The sequence below is a fragment of the Vulpes lagopus genome, chromosome 7, assembly GCF_018345385.1.
Source record: "Vulpes lagopus strain Blue_001 chromosome 7, ASM1834538v1, whole genome shotgun sequence".
Taxonomy (NCBI): Eukaryota; Metazoa; Chordata; class Mammalia; order Carnivora; family Canidae; genus Vulpes; species Vulpes lagopus.
In genome coordinates, this window is record NC_054830.1 from 14,706,500 (window position 1) to 14,726,788 (window position 20,289).

A 20,289-nucleotide genomic window follows, 5' to 3' on the forward strand; every position below is an offset into this window, starting at 1 on the left:
GTCAGAGTGAGTGAGGAGAGGGCGCCTAAGACCAAATACTGGTCTGACTTGGGTGCTGCCCGTGCCATGCTGCCTCTAGGCCAGGCCCCTGGTCAAGTGAGGCCCCTTTGGCCACTTTCTCACTCCTTCTAGGCCTATCTCCTTCACACCACTTCCCATAGGAGCTTCACCTCCAACAGGGCTCATCACACATTTTTGAGCGATTTCCCTCTTCCCTTTTCTGCTTGAGCTCTGCATGGACCCGTTTCCTACGGGACAGGAACGAGAGGAGGAATGGGGTTCCTATGGGACTAGTTGGAGGAGATGACTACTAACTGGTCCAGAAAGCTTCGGGCAGTCACAATTGTTCCGATTGTACAACCAAGGTAAGAATTTCGACACTGGAAGTGGTCTATAATGGTTTGGGGCAGACTAAGAAATTCTTTTTTTTTTTTTTTAATATAACCTAGTAATACTAACAAACTCAAATGATAAACAATGCATACATTGTTATACATTGTTTATAACCTGTGGAGATAGTTTTTTTCTGAAGAGCTATATAAGCAACGTGAAAGACCAAGATACAAAACATTATAATCCTGTTAAGGAGCTCCTTAGGGCCGTGCAGTGACCCCTTTCTAAAAACACACTCCCCCTGCATTGTTAATAAGGAGCCCCTAATTGATGCGTTTTCAGTGTGAGACAGAGGCTGCCTATGCTGCCCCAGGGCCTCCCACCCCTCTGGATACACTGCATTTTGCAGGACATGTCATGTGCAGGGAGAGAGGAGAAAGGCAGGTGGCTGAAGAGCCTAAGGTGGGTCATGCCTTCGGGATATGTTTGAAATGCTTCCCTTATTAATGGTAGATGTTACGTTTTGGGGCCCAGTTTTCTTTGGGGCCACCAGCAAAACACTGATGAGAAGCTGACTGGCGTGTGGTCTACAGTTCTTACTCGTTTGGGAGTAGAAGCCATGAGAATCATTGGCTCCTGCATCCAAGTGCAAGGGGCTAGCCTGAGGAGATCCCCAGAGAGGAGGCCACAGGAGTCATGTGGGATAAAAGGACGCATACATGTGAGAGCAGCTGGAATGCCTGGCCAAAAACCCTCCTGCCGCCCTCCTCTCGACATGCAGTTCCCGGACTCATGTGCCTTCTAGACACCAGTGACCTCACCTGAAGCTGTCTGATCCTGACCCTCCACCAGCCCTAAACCTGGCTATCTCCTGCCCACCTGGCATTTCTGCTTACATGTGATATAGACACACCTGTCCAGAACAGAAGCCTTGGTTTTTCTCCAAAATCTGTTCTCCTTGATTCTCCCATTTAATAAATGGCATCAGCAATCCCCTGGTGGCTCTAGCTAAACACTCTGGAAGGCATACTCTCTAGTCCCTCTCCATTCTGTCCACCCTTCTGAAGAGTGGTTCTTCACCCCGATACCCAGGGCTCTATCCCAAACCAATCAGAGCAGAACCTCTGGGGGTGGGGCCAAGGCACTCCTACTTCTTCATAGCTCTTTAAGGGGTTCTCATGTGCAGCTAGGTTTGAGAATTGGTGGCTTAAAATGTACTTCTATCCAGTTTCTCTGCTCCCACTTTGGTCTAAACCACCAACCATGTCATGTGTGGGCCACTGTCATCCCTCTAGTACTCCCAGGTCTCTGCCCCACCTTGAACCCCCCCCCCCCCCCATTACAAGCACAAGGCACTGATGGTTTCCCACAGCATTAAAGTAAAGAGCAAAGTTCTTGTGAGGCCCCTAGGGCCCTGCACAATCTGGCTTCTGTGGTCCTATTTACATCTCCCAGCTCCTCTTGCCCTCACTCACCACGCAGCCATCACTCTGGTTTTAGTCCTTTCCTCAAACACACCAAACACATGCCTCCCTGTGGGCCTTTGCACCTACTCTCTCCTCTTCCTGGAAGGCTCTGCCCTCAGGGCTTCATTTGCCTGACTCATAGCTACATGCCATTTAGGTCTCAGCTCGAATGCATCACTCAGAGGCCTTCTTAGATTCCCTGGAGCTGAAGCTTGCCCTCTGCACCCCCCAAAAATCACCACTACATCATCCTGATTGCACTCTTTCATTGTCTTTAAAACACTCATCCGTGTTCACCTTCTGTGCTCACGTCTTCACTGCCTGACCCCCTTCCTACATGAGGATGTGAGCTCCAAGAAGGCGGGGATTTTTGGTCTGTCTTGACCATGGCTGTATCCATTGTTCAGAAAGGACCTCCCACATAGTAGGCACTCAATGAGCACATCGTTTACTTTATCCCATTCATCAGTGCCCCCAGGGCCCTTCCTCCTTGCTGCCAGGGTGATTCCTATAAAATGACAACTAGATCTTGCCATTCTTTATTCAAAATCCCCAGGGGCTCTCCATGGCCCCTTGTCATCCAACTGCTCCTCTGCTATGTTGGCATTCTGCCCACACCGCCAACCCAAACCCACTCTCCTCCTAAGTTCCCACCGTCCCACAGGGCTCCTGGGTGCCTCGAGGAGACACATGCCTGCATTCCTGTGCCTTCGTGCACGCTGCCCTCTTCCTGGCACGTCGTCCGTGTCTTCCTGCCCTACCACTCTACGCTTCTCTTGCAAGAATTGGCTGGAGTGCCACCGAGCAGCAGCCATCATTGTCTAGCCTGGTTAGCATCCCCCTTGTTTTTCCGCAGCAACCCGTGCTTTCCTCTGCCAAAGGCTTTTGTCGCATGGGGCTAGCCTCCTCTGTCTCCTCTGGGCAGAGGGCACTTCGCCTGTAACCGTGTACAGGTTTCCACTGCTTTCCTTATTTTATTTTATTTTATTTTTTTAATTAATTAATTAATTAATTTATGATAGTCACAGAGAGAGAGAGAGAGAGAGAGAGAGAGAGAGAGAGAGGCAGAGACACAGGCAGAGGGAGAAACAGGCTCCATGCACCGGGAGCCCAACGTGGGATTCGATCCTGGGTTTCCAGGATCACGCCCTGGGCCAAAGGCAAGCGCTAAACCGCTGTGCCACCCAGGGATTCCCTTCACTGCTTTCCTGAGTTTGTGTTCTGTCATTTTGCTTTTTTCAAATTTTTCAAAAATTTAAAAAAGATTTTATTTATCCATTCATGAGAGAGAGAGAGAGAGACAGAGACACAGGCAGAGGGAGGAGCAGGCTCCATGCAGGGAGCCCGACGTGGGACTGGATCCCAGGTCCCCAGGATCATGCCCCGGGCCAAAGGCAGGTGCTAAACTGCTGAGCCACCCAGGGATCCCTGTTACTTTGCTTTTTATGAAAGACCTGCTTAGTACCTGTTTTTGCCAACTGAGAGAAATCAGAAGAGGAAGTTTGCTTTTACAAAATGGTAACTGCTTCCTTGCTTTATGCCATTTCACGGAAGGTTTCACAGGAACACCACTTTCAGATGGTGGGGCAGACCCATGCGGCACATCCCTCAGGTGCCAGCTGGTCCATGACCCTGTCAATGGTGCTAGCAAGTGCAGAAGAGGTGCTATCCGGACTTGCTGCTGATGTGTGACTGAGCCAGGAAAGGGGCTCTCCCTGGGGCGGTTAATGATCCACCGCTGGAACCAGTAGAAGTGGAGGCCCTGGAGGAGGCAACCTAGCCCAGGACCCAGAGTCTCTATCTGGCTTTCCCTGGGGCTCTGTTTTGCTGTGTGGCCAGTGTCAATGCCAGCAGCAGAGCTTTCCCCTTTCTTAATTTAAACACACTTGTCCTACGCACTCAAACAATCAAGCTGCAGGAGGTCTTTATCGAATCATGCACTCTCACTTTTCCCATACGAGATAATGAACAAGAAGGAGGATTTAATGCCAGGGTACACGACATTCAACAGCCACTTGCACAGCTTGGTATATTTAGCTAAGTCATTGGCTAGAACGCCACTGCTTTACCCGCAGATATTCACCAAAGGGCACTTGCTGCCGCCTGAAACAGGCTTGTCCAGCTTTTCAGGAAAAGATGAGCCTCGCCCAAACAAAGTGAAGGTCATTTCCGTGTAGGTTCCTGGAATTGGATATGGCTTAAATTTCAAGAGCACCTAGCTGCAGTCCTGTATCCACTGGGAAGCCCTGCCCTGACCCAAGCCCCCAGCATGCTTTCCACTCTGATGATCTGTCCCCCATCTCCATGGTTGCCTGACCCTGCCTTTCTCACTAGAGGCTAGGTTTCCCCCAGACCAAACTCTTTCTGTAGTAGGCTCTGTTAACATATACGCCAGTGTATGTATAGACTCATTCAACCAAGATAGACAGTGTCTCCTTGGGAAGGGTAGGGCGTGGGGAGGGAGGCGAGTTCCTTTTCCCACCCCAGCCCTGGCCCTCCTGTTCTCCACGCTCCCAAGGTCTGGGGGAACATGCAGGCTGTGGCCATGCCAGGGCCAGAGGAGGAGAGTGTGGGCTGGTTAAAACGAGCCCAGACATACTCACGGGGTCCGTCAGCATGGCCCGGCAGTGAGAAGCCAGGGCCAAGAAGGCCAGCAGGTTGAACACGATTCCGTTGATGATGCTGTACACATAGTCTCGGGATGGAATCAGCATGACAAAGAGGACCACAAATTCCGCATAGAGGACCAGAAACCAGGTGACAATGGCACAGGCAATGCCACAGCCGTCGCGGATAAACCACATGGTTCCCACAGGACTGGGGTGGGGTGGTGGGACACACTTCTCCGGCTGGAGGTATTCTGGCTTCCGCTCAATGTCTCGGAAGTGGTGGGTGGGGATAAGCATCATAAGCTATTCTGTCCATACTGGCATCTGGAAGAAAGAAGAAAGGACCCAGAAAATTGGTGGTGTCTTGTTATCAAGGAGACTTGACAAAATTACCTTTCTAAAGTGAGCCATGAGTATCTATGTGTGAACTTCCTGCAGAAAAGCTGCCTAAACCTTCTGTTCCTTTAAAATGTGAGTTCTTGGGGTACCTGCGTGGCTCGGCCCACAGGTGTCTGCCTTCGGCTTAGGTTGTGATCTTGAGGTCCTGAGATGGAGCCTCACGGGCTCCCTGCTCAGTAAGGAGTCTGCTTCTCCCTATCCCTCTGCCCACCTCCGCCTCCTGCTTGTGCCTGCTGTCCCAATAAATAAAAAATATCTTTCAAAAAATAAAGTAATATAAAATGTGAGTTCTTAGGACACCTGGCTTGGTCAGTTGGTAGAGCATGTGACCCTTGATCCTGAGGTCATGAGTTCAAGCCCCACGATGGGTACAGAGTTTACTTAAAAAAAAAAAAAAAAACAAAAAAAAAAAACAGGTTTGTTAGTTCTGTGGCTAAAACAGTAGATTTTCTAGAAATCAGAGACTCCCTCTGTACTGCCCTCTTTGTGGGCGATGGGGTCAAGTGGAGAATGTTGGATGATGTGTCCAAAGATGTTTTTGCACCACCTGGCTGTGGGGCTTCGTGAACCTTCGTGTCCTCACCTGAGGAGACACCCCCCTTTCAGCCCCAGCCTCCTCCTCCCAGGGCTGGTGAGGCTCGAGGGAGTCAGAGGTGCTTGTGATGAATGCTGTAGACTGTAACAGCCCACATACCATGGACTCCAGACTCATTCTCTCTAGGAAAGACATCCATTCCTTCTGAAACAAGTACTGAGCAACATGCCCCTTCTTCCTAACAGCTGCAGCCTGTATCTCTGGAGACCGCAATGAAATAACTCAGGATCGATAATAAAGTCTATCTGTCCACAGCACGTTCCGCAAGATGAAGAAAGTACAGATTTCCCTCCTCTGATTCCCCTTATCTTACTCAGCGGCCTGTTGCATCACCAGACCAGATTCTCAGTCAGAAACAGTGCTGGCGCAGGCTAGCTCCAGATGGAGGCACCATGGAGAGACCACCAAAGCAGTCTACAGCACAGCCAGTAACATCTCAGGCTTCTGAGAGCTTCAGTCACTTTGTAGCAGAGGAAATTATTCCTAAGCACCACTGGCTATGCATGTTTTCTGAAGACGGGCTCTAAAGGGCACGGGCAAACCTTCAATGGTTGTGTTGGGCTTTCCTTACCCTTTTGCTTTCTTCCTCCCCTCCAACAGAGAAAGAGCATCTGAACTGAATATGCTATAGTCATGACAAGTAAGGACATGTCCAAAAAGCTGAATGGGCAGAGCAGTAACAGCTACTCAAAATGACAGACATTCTAGAGTCAAGAGTTGCAAAGGCTAATGATGGAAGAATAAGGCCAGGGCCTCCCCTCCCCAGGGTGGCAGAGAATTAATAGCTGAAAGGCAGTTAGATGCGTACCATGTACTTGTCCAGAGAAATGTTGACTCAATAAATACAGTGACTATCACATGCTGGGTACACTGTGCTGGGAGCTGAGGGACGGGAAGTCATGACGTATGGAATAACCATCCCAAGTAGAGTAAAAGCAGTAGTTCCCGACAGGCCATCAGCCAGAATATTGGAATAAAGCAACCTTGTGCTCTCCGCAAGACAATGGTAATCGGTGCTGCCAGTTACAACCTACAGGCATTAAAGATGCAAGGATACCCTCTGAGGCAGTCCTTTTTTAGAATGAAATATTTTGTAAAAATTAAAAATTATATTGGAAGAATATTTAATCATATTGAAGTATATTTATTATATATTATCAAATAATGAAAGCAAATTAAAGACAAAATGTAAAATATCCTATGTTGATGGGGGAAAAAAGTATATGTGTGCCTAGAATAAAAAAAGAGGGGGAAGCCAAAAAAAAAAAAAAAAAAAAGCTCACCATTTTGACAAGCATTCTCTTGGTTCTTCCTGCTGCCATACAGATTTGTAGGTACTTAGGCTCTAAACGCATAAGGTTTTACTGGACCACAGCCATGCCACTCGAATACATATTGTCTGTCTGCTTTTATGTTACGATGGCACAGCTGAGCGGTTGTGATGAGGCTGTACGACCAGCAAGCCTAAAGTACGTATGCTCTTTTTTTTTTTTAAGATTTATTTTATTTTTTAAGTAATCTCTACACCCAATATGGGGCTCGAACTCATGACCCCAGGATCAAGTATCACATGCTCTGGGCAGCCCCGGTGGCGCAGTGGTTTAGCACCGCCTGCAGCCAGGGTGTGATCCTGAAGTCCCGGGATCGAGTTCTGCGTCAGGCTCCCTGCATGGAGCCTGCTTCTTCTCCCTCTGTCTGTGTCTCTGCCTCTCTCTCTGTGTCTCTATGAATAAATAAATAAAATCTTAAAAAAAAAGAATCACATGCTCCACTGACAGAGCCAGTCAGGCATGCTTTCTCTTTAGCTTTATAGAAAAGTTTGCGGACCACTGGTCCTAGGCAGTTGTTACCTACCAGACAACTAAGATCTGTCTTGGCTCCAGCTTTCCCTTGCAGAAAAGCTCAGTGTGACTGGGATGGTTGGTTACAACTCACCCCACCCCACCCCACCCCACCCTTGTCTGTGGCAGCAAAGCCTCCTGTCATTTGCAGCCTGAGGGTCATCTCACTGAAACCCATGTACTCCGTCTAACTGTTCTTCAATTATCATAAAAGGTGTGGTTTTCTGAAATGGATGATCACTGAAAATGAATATTAGAGTAACGCTACTGTTTAGAGATTTCCAGTGATTAAATTATGCTCATGGTATATTCAGACTAGTTGACTGTATTCTCCTCTGACAATTATTCATTCTTTTTTTTTAAGATTTTATTTATTTATTCATGAGAGACACACACACACACAGAGAGAGAGAGAGAGAAGAGAGAGAGAGACACAGGCAGAGGGAGAAGCAGGATCCATGTAGGGAGCCTGATGAGGGACTCGATCCCAGGACTCCAGGATCATGTCCTGGGCTGAAGGCAGGCGCTAAGCCGCTGAGCCCCTCAGGCATCCCACTCATTCTTTTTTTTTTTTTAATTTTTAAAAATTTATTTATGATAGTCACAGAGAGAGAGAGAGAGAGAGAGAGGCAGAGACACAGGCAGAGGGAGAAGCAGGCTCCATGCACCGGGAGCCCAACGTGGGATTCGATCCCGGGTCTCCAGGATCGCGCCCTGGGCCAAGGGCAGGCGCCAAACCGCTGCGCCACCCAGGGATCCCGTCCCACTCATTCTTGATTGTACACATGGCAACAACTTGGCTAGAGTGATGCTTTGCATATGTGGTTTGCGGAGGAATAGACCCTTCTGTGTAAGTAAATTTCCCAGTAACTGTGACTTGTTCCTGAGCAGATACACACATTTTAACCATTAAGATGGTTAAGATGGAAATGAAAAATAAAAAATGGAAGTGAAATAAAAACCAGACCAAAAAAAAGAGACTTTAGCTGTTTCTGTCTTAAGTACAATAACCATCCATTTCTTTGGAATGATGCACAGTTATTACTGGGAACGTCAGTTACTGGAGTGTGTCAGGTCATGATGTCCTCGGAGGTCATGGGGATTCCCTGGGCTCTCGGCCTCACACCAACTGGCTTGTTGAGACTACTAGAATTCTAATTCCAATATTTCCTTTGTATGGTTGTCTTTCTCTTCCGTTCCTGGCTACCGTCATTTCAGTGTCTACAGTTACCAATTTCCCCGACAAATTCTCCATTTATGACTGCTAATTGGCTGTAGGCTGGAAAACAAATAAATCTACATCATGTTAGGTTTATTTGTAAAAGAAGGGTATTTATTTTAGATTATAGGCCTTTAGGGACCAGCTGTTATGCTCTCCTGCCATACAGTTCTGCAGGTTGGAAGCCTTGTCTTTTATTAGCCCTGGGCCTGGCATGTAGTAGCCGCTGACGGTGTGTGTTCATTACACAAATGCTTGAGTTTAGTAAAATGCCCGAGCTTTGTGATCCCAGGTCCCCCTCTGGAGGCCCTGTCTGCTTCCTTTCAGGGGTGTGGCCATATCCTAGATGGTGGATGATGTACCAAGTAGGACTCTGAAGTAGGTGGACTGTGACTCTTATTTAAGTAACCAGAATATTCCATCCCTCAAACAATGTCGGACGGAAGAGTGTATAGAGGAGCTCTGTTTTCCCACTGCCCCTCACTGGTGAGGGAGAATCTATGATCTGGGCAAGCACTCAGACAAGGCACACCTGGCAAGATTCAGACACCAAGTACTGAACTGAAGTTCACATTCGACCCAACACTTTAGAGCTTCAAAATACCCTGTTCAAAACCAATCAAGGCATACCACTATAGAAAATTTATTTAAGCCCAAGGCCCGAGCAATGGAAGTAGCTTTCCAATAAGGATTTGTTTCTTAAATTAGCCAACTGGAAATCTGAGAAATATGAGGAAAACTCCACCTCGAACAAATTATGCACATTCCCTTCACACTGCCCCTAATGACAACAACAGCAGGAAAGGCAAATGTTGACCTCTTTTCCTTTCCTATTTTGAATTAGAGAAACTCCAATCCTTGGGGTTGAGGAGTGGCTCTTTGCCCATGACCTACTCCCCACGAGTCCTTGCTCGTGACCACTGGGCAGAACTGTTTGCTTAGGCCAAGCTGTGCACATAAGGAAGCTGGTGGGCCCCAGGGCCTTTATTCCTGCCCACCAGCTCATACCCTCAGAGGGGTGGTCTCCTCTAGTCCTCTTCCACCACATCTTTCATTCCATTCCTTTGCCCTATCGATCCTCTCAATTCTCCTGCCCCCCCCCTTTTTAAAAAAGATTGTATTTATATATTCATGAGAGGCACACAGAGAGAGGCAGGCACACAGGCAGAGGGAGAAGCAGGTTCCAGGCAGGGAGCCCGATGTGGGACTGGACGCGGGGCCTCCAGGATCACGCCCTGGGCTGAAGGTGGCGCTAAACTGCTGAGCCACTGGGGCTGCCCAATTATCCTGCATTTAATTCAATTCAAAAAACATATTCACGGAGCAGCCATTAAATATAAGGAACTGTGTAGGGGGTTCACACACAAGGGATCATGAGGACAATAATTTGTGTGTGCTGTCCAGTTCGGGTCCTGCCATTCCCCTCTCCAAGTTCCCAATCTGCTAAGACTAGCTTTGTTCTACTAACCTGCAAGTCCTATTTTGTTTAGCGTTGGAACCAGGTACCTGGCATGAATATAAGCTCAGATCGTTGAGTGGATGGATGCAGAGACAGATCTACCTCACGATGACCCTAACACATAGGTTTCTAATGAACAGCACAACGGAGAAGCAAATCCTACCTGCTCCCTGCAAATAAACAAAGCCCAGAAGTGGGATAAATAGACTTTTTCATTGCCAGGGAATCCAAAGGGGGAGGGGATCTGAGCAGGGCGTGGAGCCAGGTGAAGTGTTCTGCTCTGAAAAAGGCAAGGACAGTGGGGATGCAGGTTGTGGGGCTGGATGTCCCGGGCTGTGTGCCTGCGTGTGTGCATACGTGGGCTGTGTTGGGCATAGGAAGTGGGGGCGCTAAGTGGAAATGAAGCTTTAAAGGTAGGGTTGTTACGTAGGCTATGTTTTACAAGGCCTTGAGCTTTAAGATGAGTTGGGAGTTCACCCTGGAGGTATTGGTGAGGCACCCCTGGCTCTAAGGAAAGCTATAAGGACTGTATTCGTGCTATAACAATGCTGCTCTGGCACTGACAGGCAAGACAAGATGAGGCAGACAGGAGGGCTCGGGGTCCATCAGAGGCCAACGAGCCCAGAGAGGCACTGAGGGAACAGGACAGAGTTCCAGTTGGGTGGAATAGGATTTTCTGCTCCTCTTCCATCTTGTTTCCAAAGAAAGATCAAAAACAATGATCATTTGGCAATTTTAATCATAATAACCTATGTTGTATTTTTTTGGCCAATGGTTCCGGAACATTAAAAAGAGTTGGCTTTGCCATATGTTAATAATCCATGCCCAAAGTAATTATTCTTCTACCTGCCAAAGGAGCACTCTGATGCCCAGAAAGGTGAAAGGACTAAGCCTTGGGGGTAAGGAAGTCGTAGGAGGATTCACAGTGCCAGAGGAGTTCTGGAGCTCCCAGGAGTGAGTGATCCAGATGATAAGGAAGATGCAGTGTCATGTCAGAATGACCTTCTGAGCTCTGTGATATCTGAGTATGTGGGAATTCTAAGGAAATCATCTAGTCTTCCTTCTTAAGAGTTTCAGAAGCAAAAAACTGAGAAATGACTGAAAGGAGTGATAATTTTCTAAAACAAAAGCAAAACCAAAAACCCCCTACATCAGGCCCAGAGAATTGCCTCCAGATCTATAACTCACTTGCTTCATTATACCTGACCACAAATGGGTCCTTCCACTAACCCAGAGAGGCAGACACAAATATATTTAGTGAAATGCAGTCTGGGGCTCTACAAACCCCAGAGTTTGGGGTACCGGGTTGGCTCTGGGGTATGAACTCATGACTCAATTTCCATGCTGCCTATCCATGGCTGAGCAACACAAATGGGTTTGAAGGGTGATGCTACGGCCAAGATCACAGGTCCCATATCAAATTGTGGCCTATCTACATGCTGGCCAGGCTGGATGCCTAGCCAAGTGTTGACAATTAGTGATGGCAAGAGTCCAGATATAGTGCCTGTAGTTATCATTTGTTGAATGAGGGGGAAACCTCATAAATCCATCACCTGCCCTAAGAAAACTGACCCAAAGCCCAGGCTTTATGCGCAAATGTCAAAGCCACGACCTTCACATAAAACATGTAAGTTCTGTATTGGATATACTGGAGCCCCCACTGCCTTCTCTATCCGGCAAATGTCCTCAGGAACCGCAGATCCTCTCAGATTGCCAACTTCACCAGCTTTCATGAGATAAGATCCTGCCCCAAGTCACGGATTAGTTCAGCTAGATCTAAAATCCTTAGAAGCATCTCAGAGTACTTTGTGAAGATTACTTTCCTAAGACACCACACCCACTCACATTCTCACATCCACACATGCATTCATGCACAGCACAGAAGGTTTTGGGGACTGTACAGATTAAAGTAGCATTAACACATCCAACCACTAAGGCCTGTATGAAATACATAGACTGGCTGAATAAACTCAAATCAGATGTAATTATTTACCCTTGGCTTAGAGACAAAGGTCATCCAAATACTCAAAAAAAATTTTTTTTAAGGACTAAACTTTCTGGCTCCCTACTAGTAGGAACTATGCAGTTGACACTTAATTTCATCAACTCCTTAGCTAACGTCATGAACATCAGCAAGGCAGTAGAAACCCTTAAATCAGAGGCATTTAGCTTAGGTCAACATTTGTTTCAGGTGATAGTTAACATTTTAATAATTCTAGTATTATGCTGAATTGTTGTTGCGGGGGTGGGGGAGAGGGGCTAGTCTGGTATCCTCTAGAACTTGCCCTAAACACTGAATTCTCACCTAAACGAAATTTTACTACATTAAAGAACTCAATCTATCCCTACAAAATCACTTAGAAGGTCCCCTGAAAGAAGGCAGCATTTTTTCTGGTACTTCTATCATCTTTCTCAATTGAAATTCATCTTAACGAGTACATCAATAACCTTCGATGGTTTAAATCCTCCTGTCTCAAGAATATGGTGTTTGCCTCTTTTAGAACTTCTCATATTTCAGAGTGATAGGACTTAAAAGCATTCAAAAGCCAGCCCTACAACTTCAAAGATGAATGAATGGTCCAGGTCCTAGACACTTTAGAAAGGTATCTGAGGAAGTAGAAGACTAAGTTATCTAAGCTACAATTCTCTTAATTTGTGAAGGATCTAAAAGGCTTGTTAATTTTATACCCATTTTTAGATGGCTCTCAGAAAAACAAAGAATGAACCATGAATTCTTATGTTTGGAATCTTTCATTAAAAAACCAGAATGAGGGCAGCCCCAGGTGGCTCAGTGGTTTAGTGCTGCCTTCTGCCCACAGCGTGATCCTGGAGATCCAGGATCAAGTCCCACATCAGGCTCCCTGCATGGAGCCTGCTTCTCGCTCTGCCTGTGTCTCTGCCTCTCTCTCTCTCTCTCTCTCTCATGAATAAATAAATAAAATCTTTTAAAAAAAAAAAAAAACCAGAATGAGTCACTAAACTTCTTTTCCCAAAAGGTAAGGGTGTGGTTCAAAAGAAAGGTGCCTTATCACTTGCATCACAACCTGCCAGCCACGGAAAGCGTAGAGGCAGGCAGAGAGCGCCCTGGCCTGTTCTGGAAGATCGTCACCAACAAGTCTACATGATTTCTCCCTCTGCAGGAAGATCTGTCATGCCCTGCCTGTCTCTTACCTTCTGACATACTCAACCCTGAGCAAAACACTTACATAAAAAAAAAAAAAAAAAAGTAAAACATCACACTCCCAAACTGAACCCTATAGGCGTTGAAGTTGACCGAGAAAATCAGGGAGGGGTTGGTAAGTTTAATTTACCTTCTTGCCTCCTAACTGGTCACCTTCATATAAAACAGACTCATGTGCACACTCAGATTTCTAACAGTAGGCTTTCATTTCAGAACAAAGTCTGGGATTTGGACAGCTCACGGACGCTAACACTTCTCTCACTTACCACAATGGACTATTGTACTACACCTGGCCAGGTCACCTCCTGACTTCTAAATCTACCGAAAAAAATACATACCCACATAGAGGATGCCATAATTTATGTCACAAACAACTGGGGATTAGTAGAAACTATGTTCATCTGGGTAACACGGTCTACTCCCCCCCCCTTTAAAGGATTTATTTACTTACTTACTTACTTATTTATTTATTTATTTATGAGAGAGAGAGAGAGAGAGAGAGAGAGAGAGACAGGAGGAGGGAGAAGCAGGCTCTACGCCAGGAGTCCGACGCAGGACCGGATCCCAGGACTCAAGGATCGCGCCCTGGGCCAAAGGTAGGCGCTAAACCGCCGAGCCACCCAGGGATCCTCTACTTTCCCCTTTTATAGGTGTGCTTTATGATACGTTATAACAAGGAGGAAAATGAATGAGACTTTAAAACAAGACCGTGCATTAAGATTCACTGGTTAAAAAAAAAAAAAAAGGTTCATTGGTTCAAAAGAAAAGATCACAATCTGAGTCAGAATTTTGGAGCTGGAAGGAGCCTTAAAGACCACCTATTAGGGACGCCTGGGTAGCTCAGCGTTTGAGCACCTGCCTTCGGCCCAGGGCATGATCGTGGAGTCCTGGGATCGAGTCCCACATCGGGCTCCCTGCATGGAGCCTGCTTCTTTTTCTGCCTGTGTCTCTGCCTCTCTCTCTCCTCTCTCTCCCTCTGCGTGTCTCTCATGAATAAATAAAATCTTAAAAAGAAAAAAAGACCACCTCACCTATTAGATTTTAGCCAAACTCCCTCTGTTTCATAGATGAGGACATCAAAGTCCATTTGAGATTTTGTCTAAAACAGAAGTTTTAGGGCACCGACATGAACCAAATGCCTAGGATGATTGAGGACTTAGCTGAAGCACCTCACTGTAACTCTTACAACAACCCAGCACCTTAACCTCCTTATACCTCAACTGGATGAGGTACATTCGTCTTGGGTGATATTCCCAAGGTCATACAAAGCGAGGGAGTGGTAAGGCCAGGATTCAAAACCAGCTCTGCCTGCAACCACAGCCTGAGCACAGCACATGACTTTCTTTTCTTTCTTTCCCAGAGGGGGAGGAGAGGGATGACCAAGCAGGAAACACGAGTTCTGCTTCCTACTCCCTCACATACTTGATGGGACCTGAGGAAAAGTCACTTCAACTTCACTTTGATGGCTTTATCTCTAAAGTGAGTGGGAAGGACTCAATCTCTAAGCTTTGTGACTCCTTTTGAAAAAATCTAAGAAATGAACTCTAAACAGCCTTTGCTTCCACTAGCTCCTGGAAGCCTACTGTACCCATTCTTAAAAATATATATATATAAAATATATATATACTTTTTCTTTCTCCACTGAGCCATTGGACTGAGTTCTAGCAGCTGTCTCTCCAGCTCTTCAACAGATCATGACACCCAACAGACCACCTTACACATGCTGGCCCTTGAACACATGGCCTTTCAGAGAGACACTGCAAGGATGACCTGACCTCTTCCAAACTCTCGTCCAGCTTGTTCTATAGATGAGTAAAGAAACTCAAGGAATGAGCTGCGGTTCCATAAAATGTTGAGAGAGGTGACTAACTTCCCCTCTCGGTTTAATGGATCCTATTTGCCACTGGCTCCTGCTGCCATCACTCTGCATGAACTCTTCCTTCCAGAAGTCTGACACCCAGCAACAAAAATCCTTCCAAAGGCAACAATGTATAACTAACCCAGCTACCTTCAATACTGCTTGTCAATGAATGTGTCACTCTCAAGGTATGTGAACCCTTGCTAATCAGGGGCTCTGGTCTCATCTGACACTGAACTGCCTTCTGGCCTCTGTCAGGGTAGGTTCCATCTGGACATTCCTTCCTGGATGTCCATTACCTGCTAGGCACTGGGGCTGCATGCTAGACACATCTCATTCTGTACGATCTTCACATCTACTCTACTGTGTAGATATAAATGCTGGCTTTCCCGTCCCTTTTGAGAGGAAATTGAGGCATGGAGAGATTTGCCTAAATTCATACTTCTGAGAAGCAGTGGGACAGGGTTACACTCCCCACCCTTCTCTCATTACAGGGCCTGCTTTTTATTCTTCACTATAACCATTAATTTTGCCCAGTAACTAGAAAAAAAGGGAACGGTGTGCTGGTGCTTCCACCATGATCTTGGGTTACTTACCATTTGGCTCTCATGCCCACACATGGTTATATGGAGATGGCACTAGTGGATGGGCCACGTGTGGCGGTGTTCACAGGCCATAGGCCTGAACTTAAGCATTCTGTCCTCTAAGGTGGGGCCCTGGCTGAACACCAGCCAACATTTGATCTTGTCTTAACCTAGGAAGCAGGAGGGATGTGAAGCTTCAGCTAGGACAGTCACCCTAGGACTGAATGCCTAAAATCTGCCTCTGTTGGGGAATGCTTCTTGTAGGGCTGAGTTCTAGCGTGCTGCTTTTTCGCAGAGAAAGCCCACCCATGCTAGGCAGAAGTCCAGCCAGCAAAGGGTCCCACCTGAGAGTGCTGAAAATGGCACTTGACTCCACATTGTGCCATGTGCAGACATGCAGCCACTGTGACATCACCCAGGCAAGAGTTGAGCTTTTTTAGGGACTTAAGAGCAAAAGCCCTTGGAGGGATCTGAGAGAAGAGCAAGGGGAAAGAAAGAGAACCAGTTCCTCCAATGGCACCAGGCATAAGAAGGGAAGCCATTTAGTTTCAGATTCCTGTTGATGCCACTTATCCCTGGCACCAGTAAGTGCCACGCAAGAGTGGGGCTTTGGAAAGAGCTTGGGACCAAGGAACTAGGCTGTCCATGTCCACAGCCCCGGCCTACCAGGCAACAGGCTCTCTGAAATCTATTTGAGGACTTTGAAGACAGATGGGAGCCTAGTGCTAAGTGAATACAGAAATGGGCTTGGAGTCAGGAGGCCACAGTTCTACTCCTACTCCTGTGGCTCACTACCTCCTGATTTCTGGCAAGACAGTTGCCCTCCCTGGGCCTCAGTGTCCTCATCTATAAAACGGAGGATTGAGCTGAATGCTAAGATCCCTTGCAGGGTTGACATTCTGCTTCTTTTGTTCTCATGAACAAATTCAGTATTTTCTTTGTTAATTTCTTGGATTTTTTATATGTTTACCAAAAGTGTCCCTTAACTTCCTTTTCCCGTTCTTTGTTCATATACAGGAGGAAATCCTCCAATAATGTTAGCCATTTTCCTGAGAATGCTCAGTGTTTCAATCAATTACCATTTCCTTTTGTTAATTCACTTAATTTTTTTTTTCATAGTGAAAAAAAGCACTAGAAAGATGCATCAAATATTACAAAGTGGTAAAAGAGAGAAATCTTTAAAGTGAAGCAGGACCATTTTTTATTGTTTAAATATATGTATATCCACATCGGTTCTGAGCTTTACCATCTGGTAAGATATATGTTTTGGGTAAAATGAGGCCCAGAACGTTTAACTGACTTGCTCAAAATTGCAAAAAATGATCTGTGGCTAAGCCCAGATTGCTGGAATAGACATCTAGTAGTCTTTGCACCAATAGATCATTATCTTCCTAATCATCTTGCCTTTCTATATTTTCTGCTGCTACTTCTTGGTTTAGAAATGGACACTTTGTAGCAAAGTCAAAAGTTATTGCAACAGAACTGTGGCTAGAATTGCATTTGTCCCACTAGGCTTATTTTTCTAAGGTGAGGTATCTATCTCATCCAAAGGGATTCTGTCCTCACAGACCCTGACCAGGAGAAATTCATGTCTCAGGTAACCTAGAAAAATCAGAGTTCAACTGCCAAATTTCTACATACCAGGAAGGTTACAGTTTGGAGGAGATTATGAAAAGATGGGAGTCTTCCTGGTATTCTCTGGCATTTCTTGGATGGATAATTGAAATTAGGTGGGGCATGGAACTGGAGCCTTCTTACCTTTACAGTCAAAAGCCAGGAATAACCTGGTCATTTGTCTCTGGAAATCTGCTTCCAAAGAGGAAAGCAAAAGATTAAAAACATGCAAAAACAGAAAGAAACTCGAGGGTGCATGGCCTCTGCTTCTTTTTTTCTCCCCCAGCAGGTCAATATCCAGACTTCGCTCTTCCATTTCTATTTGGATTTCTGTGGCTGTGAGCATGTGTATGTGTGTTTAACTATCTCCAGATTTGCTAATCAGAATCAGTGACCCCCTTTGTTCACACATGCCCTGGTGAAGAGACATAAGCACCCTGCTACCCCTTCAAAATGAAACACACATGAAAACCGTTCCTCTAAATGAGAATAAGCTTAACCCACATAGTTCTATCAATTTTTCTACCACTGTAATTCTAAGTTGTAATTTCTAGAAAAGCAAGACAGCCACAGACCTGCCGGCCTGACTGGACAGGTTATTTATACCGAGTGTTTCTTCAAACAAGGCACAGGGAGGACAAGTCAAAATATTTAAAGGAAACAGATCTGTAGGGAAAATAGTCGTTTGCTTCTGCTTTTCTGCCGTGCTGGGCTAATTGTGAAAATGCAAAGGTAAAGGCCTAGCACTTGGCTATCTCTCTGAGACTGGAAAGATGTTCCCTGGCTGGGCTTTTAAGAGCTCTCTGCCAACTTCAGCACCACGGACTCAGCATTGCCCCAAGCTCTTTTCTAACCAGCTTTTATTGCTTTAATTAACCAAGGTTAGGTGGGACACGGTTTATTCCACCTCTGTAATGTCATTGTTGCCTGCTAGTGGCTGGCGGCAGCTCTTTACCTCTCGCCCTTGATGCCTGGCCTGCACAATTAGCACCTTATTATAGGTTGGCCTCTCGTCTAATTACCACACTGGCTCAATTGGGCACTTTATTCCTTGTCTTGTTTATGCGCTAGTTTGAGTGCCTGGGCTCCCCAGCTACAATAAATCCTCAACTCCTTTTAGGTAGGTGTGCTTTCAGCTTCCCATCTCTGGGTCCACAAGAACACGAGACACTCACGGGCATACAAACAAATACTTCCGGTTTGAAAAGCTTCTATATATCTATTCTGGGAGTAAGACATAGCTGGAATCTGGATCTCTGTGCCTAGCTCCACCATCCGTTCCAGATCCATTGGCCTTCTCTGTTGCTGAGGGCTCTTCTTAGCTACTCTGAGTCAGGTTCTACTTGGCCTACATGTAATCTTTTCCCTTATCTAAAAGGGTTGGCTGAAACAGATATAGGAGCATCCCCTCAGCACCACGTTCAACATTCCTTTAGAGTAAGGATTCAAGGGATGTGAATTTATGCTTGAATAGACTCCCTGCTTTGGGAATAAAAAACAAACTGCAGCTTACAGGGCAGCTACCAATTCCATAACAAAGACTTCCTTCACCAAATACTCTGGCAAATGAAGTGGAGTCTGGTGAGGAGTCTGCACAAAGGGACTTTGGGACTTTAGGAGTGCAAGTATGGGAGCTAGATTGCCTGGTCTTAAATCCCAGCTCTGGCACTTTCTTTCTAGTCTGTGACCTGTGACCTTGACAATCAACCTCTCCACCTCAGTTTCCCAATCTGTAAAATACGAATAACAGTACTTGCCTCATGGGCTCTTGTGAGGACCAAATCAATTAATCTTTGGAAAGTGCTTTAGAACAGAGCTTGGCCTGTAATGAGCACATGTCAGTCAGTGTTAAATAAAATTAATAAGAGTACAGAGATTCAGAATGGATGTACCTACAAAACAATATGCTTCCCCACCCCATGAAGACCCTCACAGTGATGGAAAAATATGCTGGTTTTATAGACTAAGGTGTTGTCCTTGGCTTTTTTATTTTTCTGCCTAACATGCATTTTTTGACTTGCTTCAATAAACCAAAAAAGAACTCTGAATTTATGAGTTTTAAAAATGTCTAATGCATTACCACAACAAACATGGTAGAAAACGTTCCACCAGTTTTGAAATATAATGGTTAAGGTGTCATTGTTTTAGTAGAGAATTTAAAATAAACATTCCGCTGTTTACACCTCTCAGACCCACTTTGCCTAACATATCAGACATCATTCACAATAGTATTTCACAACATTATTTAACAAATGTACCAACTTTTCTCCAGCAAGGAACCTTTAGTCAATTGATCAATAGTCAATTGTCAGGGGAATGGTTCAAATTTTCGTTCCATATTTTGAAGACACATTGAAAGATTTTCATGAAAGATGATTCTGTGGTATCCAACTCAGACTCTTCTGTCTTTTCTGATCTGTCCATTTGCTGCCACTTTTTAAATCCTCAATCCTCTTAAATATCCTAGCCACTAAAATTCCATGTTCAGGGTCTCCACTTTCTGGGCAATCTCTAGAACAAAATATCATTTCTAACATCAGCAGTCCCTTGTTTTCTCATCATAAAGCTCCTCACATAGAAACCAGGTGACAACCACACAAAGATGCCTAAGTGCCACAACAGGTGGGGCACCTGTGCTGTTATTCAGAAGGAAACCCTTCCGGCTTCATCTCTCAGTTTCCCTGGAGGGCAAAGTCCAACCCTGTAGGCTGTCAGGTGACCTATAAGAGAACTATGTAGAGATACACAAAACAACTGATGTCCAGTCTACTAAGAAGCGATCATTTATTTTGGAACTCAGCAGTTTACAGCTTAAGAATATAGGCAGGTACTTCTCTCCTGTACCCCCCTCTGATCCACCTCCCCAATTCCACTGTGCTCGTGGGTGCCATCATTGTAGTTCTTAACCGTGTTCTGCGGTTATGTTGACCCTAGAGCCTTACCCTCTGCCTGGGGAGCTTCTCTGGGCAGAAGTTGTGTTTTATTTGTTCTAGCATTTCAAAGCTGGCGCAAAGCCATCCACAGTAAGCTCTCAATAGTTACCTGCGAAACGGTATTGAAGCTACAAGCTGGGAAATACATTCTTTAGAGGATTGAGCTCTCAAGGGTTACTGCATTTTCACTTTTAAGAA

At 45.7% G+C, this 20,289-nt stretch overlaps 1 protein-coding gene across 5 annotated transcripts in view; it reads right to left on the reverse strand.

The window, feature by feature from the left end:
- The window catches only part of ZDHHC3 (zinc finger DHHC-type palmitoyltransferase 3), a 54,701-nt gene that overhangs the window by 33,229 nt on the left and 1,183 nt on the right, over positions 1 to 20,289 (reverse strand). For 4 of the 5 annotated variants that reach the window (XM_041762700.1, XM_041762699.1, XM_041762703.1 and 1 more), the window contains exon 2: positions 4,403 to 4,732. The exons of the other annotated variant lie outside the window; for it this stretch is intronic. In XM_041762700.1, coding sequence (XP_041618634.1) covers positions 4,403 to 4,708 — 306 coding nt within the window. In that variant the 5' untranslated portion in view covers positions 4,709 to 4,732. The remainder of the gene's footprint in view (positions 1 to 4,402; positions 4,733 to 20,289) is intronic. 5 annotated transcript variants of the gene reach the window in all.